The following is a 3814-nucleotide window of genomic DNA, read 5'->3' as shown; positions in this document are numbered from 1 at the left end:
TTGTTCTTAATAGTATCGTATTGCCATCATCGGAAGGTGAGATTAATATGCATGTTTAAGTCTCTGATTAAATAGAGGAGTAATGCTGGGTAAGATATACATTGAATTTTATTGCCTCGACAATCACCTATACTTTTGTACCTTGTGAGCACTTAGTATTCTGATGAAGATTCATGTTGGGGATCCCACTTTATCATCATCATATTTTATTTTTTTAAGTTATTATATGGACAATTATCCTCACAATTTATCTCGTTCATATCCAGTTATTGCACCGACATTAATAGACAAAAGACTACCATCACTATGGGATCGATATCTGACAGACTCACATCTATCTACTATACTTGCATCCACAATATACGCTTGCACATTATTACTATGGCGTTAACAGCCGATCAAGTTTTTGGCGCCATTGCTGAGGATGGTGTTTGTTTGATGTTTAATTTTGTTTTTGTGTGTTTTTGCACTTTATTTTCCTTATACAATATTTAGTATTCACTAACTATTTTTTCGTTGTTGCTAATTCTTTAACTTAAATTTAGGTGTTTTATGACCCAAAGAAATTTAGATTTTCTTGTTGATATTGATCCAGAGATTAAAAGGACTATTCAGAGTAGATTTCGAGAATAAAGAAATATGGCTCAACTAGGACACAATGCAGCCATACCTCCGATGCAACAGCATAATGTTAATAATCCATTGTTGCCACAAGATGCTCGCATACAAAATAGAACTATACGTGATTTCGTAATACCTATCTTGGATAATTTACAACGAGAAGTTGTTAGGCCAACAATCCAAGCTGGGAATTTTGAACTCAAGCCAGTAATGTTTCAAATGCTGAATTCTAATAGACAATATGTTGGACTGCCACATGAAGATGTGAAAGAACATCTTAAATCTTTTTTATTGATCTGTGCTTCCTTTAGTCAACAAGGCGTTCCTGATGATGCCTTGAAGATGCAATTATTTTCTTATTCCTTACAAGGAAGAGCCCGTACTTGGTTTTTTGGACTACCTGCCGGATCAATTACTTCTTGGGATAGACTAGCAACACAATCTATTTTACGATTTAACCCGCTGACAATGAATGCTCGTCTTTGAAATGATATTACTGCTTATCATTAGTTAGACAATGAAAATCTTAAGACCATATAGGAACGTTATAAATCTTTACTTTGACATTGTCCCATGCATGACATTTAACTAGAAACACAAATTGAGATTTTTTATAATGGGCTGAATTCACATATAAGGGATCTTGTCAACGCATCAGCCAATGGACCTTTGCTGGATTGTACTTATAATGATATTGTGAGAAATCTTGAGAGAATTGCCCAAAATGATTATCAATACCCTATCTTTAGAGCTACATAAGCAAAAGCCACTCCAGGAGTTATTGAATTGGATGCAATAACGGCACTAAGTGCTCAAGTTTCTTCTCTCATAAACATGATTAAAAATATGCAATGGACTAGTGGCGTTGCACCTATACAAGTCGCTCAGCAAGTTGATATTGCTACTTTTCTTGTGAAATTTGTAGTGACAACCATAGCTAAGAAGATTGTCCTTAACATGCAAGAATGCATGTTATATTAGTAACATCCACAAAAATTCTTATGATAATTCTTACAACAACTCTACACGCATCCAATAGTTTTGGAGAACTCAGAATGCTGGACAAAATGCTGCGACATTCAGATATGGGAACACATCTACTCAGGGAAATTATAATCCCAGACAAGGGAATTATAATCAACAGCAGCATAACTACAATCAGCACACTTAGATACATCCACAACAAGGCTAGCCACATCCACACCAAAATCTGATGTAGCCACAACACTCTTCAATACCAAATCAACATGTTCAAGGACATCGACAGCAACCGTACACTCAAGCTTCTACTTCTGACCCATTACCAACTCTTGAGGCGTTAATGTGAGAGCATATTACTCGCACGGAAGCTATCATATAAGGGAATTCATCTTCCATTCAAGCATTGGAAGTGCAATTAGGACAACTTGCTTCAAATTGGAATACTGACCACCAGGTTCATTACCTAGTGACACAAAAAATCCTAGTCTGAGGGGGAAAAAACATTGTAAGGCTATCACTCTTAGAAGTGGTAAACAAACTGGCGAACCGTTTATCACCTCTACTGTAGCACCTCAAGATACAGATGGAGTGATCACTGATGAGAAAGTTGAATCTAAAGAATTTTTCAATGCATCAGATAAAGAAGTTCCACAAGTTGTCACTCATATGCCTACTGTTCGACCTTGGAAATTATCGATGCAATCAAAGGTGTTGGCGCAAGCAGATATATCTCTACCTTTACCCTTCGCACAAAGATTCAGAAAGAATGAGCATGACAAGCAGTATCAACAGCTCCTGGACACACTGAAGCAACTACATATCAATATTCCTTTAGTAGATGCTCTGGTACAAATTATGAGCTATGGGAAATTTATGAAAGATCTCTTGTCCAAGAAGAAGAAACTCACCGATATTAAAACTATTGCACTTACAGAAGGCTGTAGTGCTGTTTTGATAAACAAGTTGCCCTTTAAATTGAAAGATCCTTGGAGCTTTACCATCCCATGTTCAATTGGCAATCATTATTTGGGTAAGCCTTTATGCGACTTGGGAGCTAGCATTAACCTAATGCCTTTATCTACTTTCAGAAAGTTGGGAATTGGTCACATGAAATCTACTACAGTGATATTACAACTAGCCAATCGATCATTGGCTCAACCTGAAGGGCAAATAAAAAACGTCTTAGTTCGTGTGGATAAATTCATTTTTTTGGCTGATTTTATCATACTTGACTGCGAGGCAGATAAGGAGATTCCCATAATCTTGGGACGCCCATTTTTCTCTACCGTCCAAACTCTAATTGATGCTTATAAAGGTGAACTAATCATGCGACTTAATGATAAGCTAGCCACCTTCAATGTTTTTAAATCTGTTCAATGCAAGGACAAAGAAGAATGCCATACTATTGATATGCTAGATGATTTAATTGAGGAAGAACTCAATGACCAAAACATAGTACTTTCTAAAGAGTTTGCAGTGACATCTGATGCCGACTTCTTAGACGATTGTGATAGCATGGTTAAAGCTAATAATCTCAAACTCAAGCATGGATGGCAGATTGAATCCTTAAACCTAGCCAACAAAACAACCCAAATTTTCAAAGAATTTATTAAAGAAGCTCCTATTCTGGAATTGAAACCACTACCTCATCATCTTAAATATGTCTTTCTAGGTGAACACAATACTCTCCCAGTTATTATCCCCGCAACATTGGATGTACCTCAAGAAGAGAAATTAGTACATATTCTTAAGCAACATAAATGAGCTATTTCTTAGACTATTGCCGATATTCAATATATTAGTCCTTCGTTTTGCATGCACAAGATCAAGTTGGAAGATGAAGGCAAGTAATTGATTGAACATCAAAGAAGATTAAACAAGAAGATGAAAGAAGTTGTCAAGAAGGAAATCATAAAATGGCTTGATGCTAGAATTATTTACCTGATTTCTGATAGCAATTAGGTGAGTCCAATGCAATACGTACCTAAAAAGAGTGGCATCATTGTGGTTCACAACGATAAGGATGAATTAATTCTTACACATATTCCCTCGGGATGATAAGTTTCTATGGATTACCGCAAATTGAATGCGGCCACAAAGAAAGATCACTTCCCACTTCCTTTCATTGACCAAATGCTGGATCGGCTTGCTGGAAAGGCCTATTTTTACTTTTTAGGTGGCTATTCTAGGTATAATCAAATTGCTATTACAC

The 3814-nt window shown here is 36.3% G+C and overlaps 1 protein-coding gene across 1 annotated transcript; it reads left to right on the top strand.

Moving 5' to 3' along the window:
- The first annotated feature begins 639 nt into the window (after nt 1-639).
- LOC121214531 (uncharacterized) lies at nt 640-3366 on the top strand. Its single transcript, XM_041088304.1, has 3 exons — nt 640-919; nt 2057-2617; nt 2846-3366. Exons 1-3 carry the CDS (start codon nt 640-642, stop codon nt 3364-3366), a joined length of 1362 nt encoding a protein of 453 aa, XP_040944238.1.
- The last annotated feature ends 448 nt before the right edge of the window (nt 3367-3814 follow it).

The sequence above is a fragment of the Gossypium hirsutum genome, chromosome D02 (assembly GCF_007990345.1).
Source record: "Gossypium hirsutum isolate 1008001.06 chromosome D02, Gossypium_hirsutum_v2.1, whole genome shotgun sequence".
Taxonomy (NCBI): Eukaryota; Viridiplantae; Streptophyta; class Magnoliopsida; order Malvales; family Malvaceae; genus Gossypium; species Gossypium hirsutum.
This window is presented reverse-complemented; position numbering and strand designations above follow the sequence as displayed.

Coding starts and splice junctions, on each gene's coding strand:
- LOC121214531 (XM_041088304.1), top strand. CDS start 640: ATGGCTCAACTAGGACACAATGCAGCCATACCTCCGATGCAACAGCAT. Junction 920..2,056: donor TAAATCTTTTTTATTGATCT/GTGCTTCCTTTA, acceptor ACTGACCACCAG/GTTCATTACCTAGTGACACA. Junction 2,618..2,845: donor TACCATCCCATGTTCAATTG/GCAATCATTATT, acceptor ACTGCGAGGCAG/ATAAGGAGATTCCCATAATC.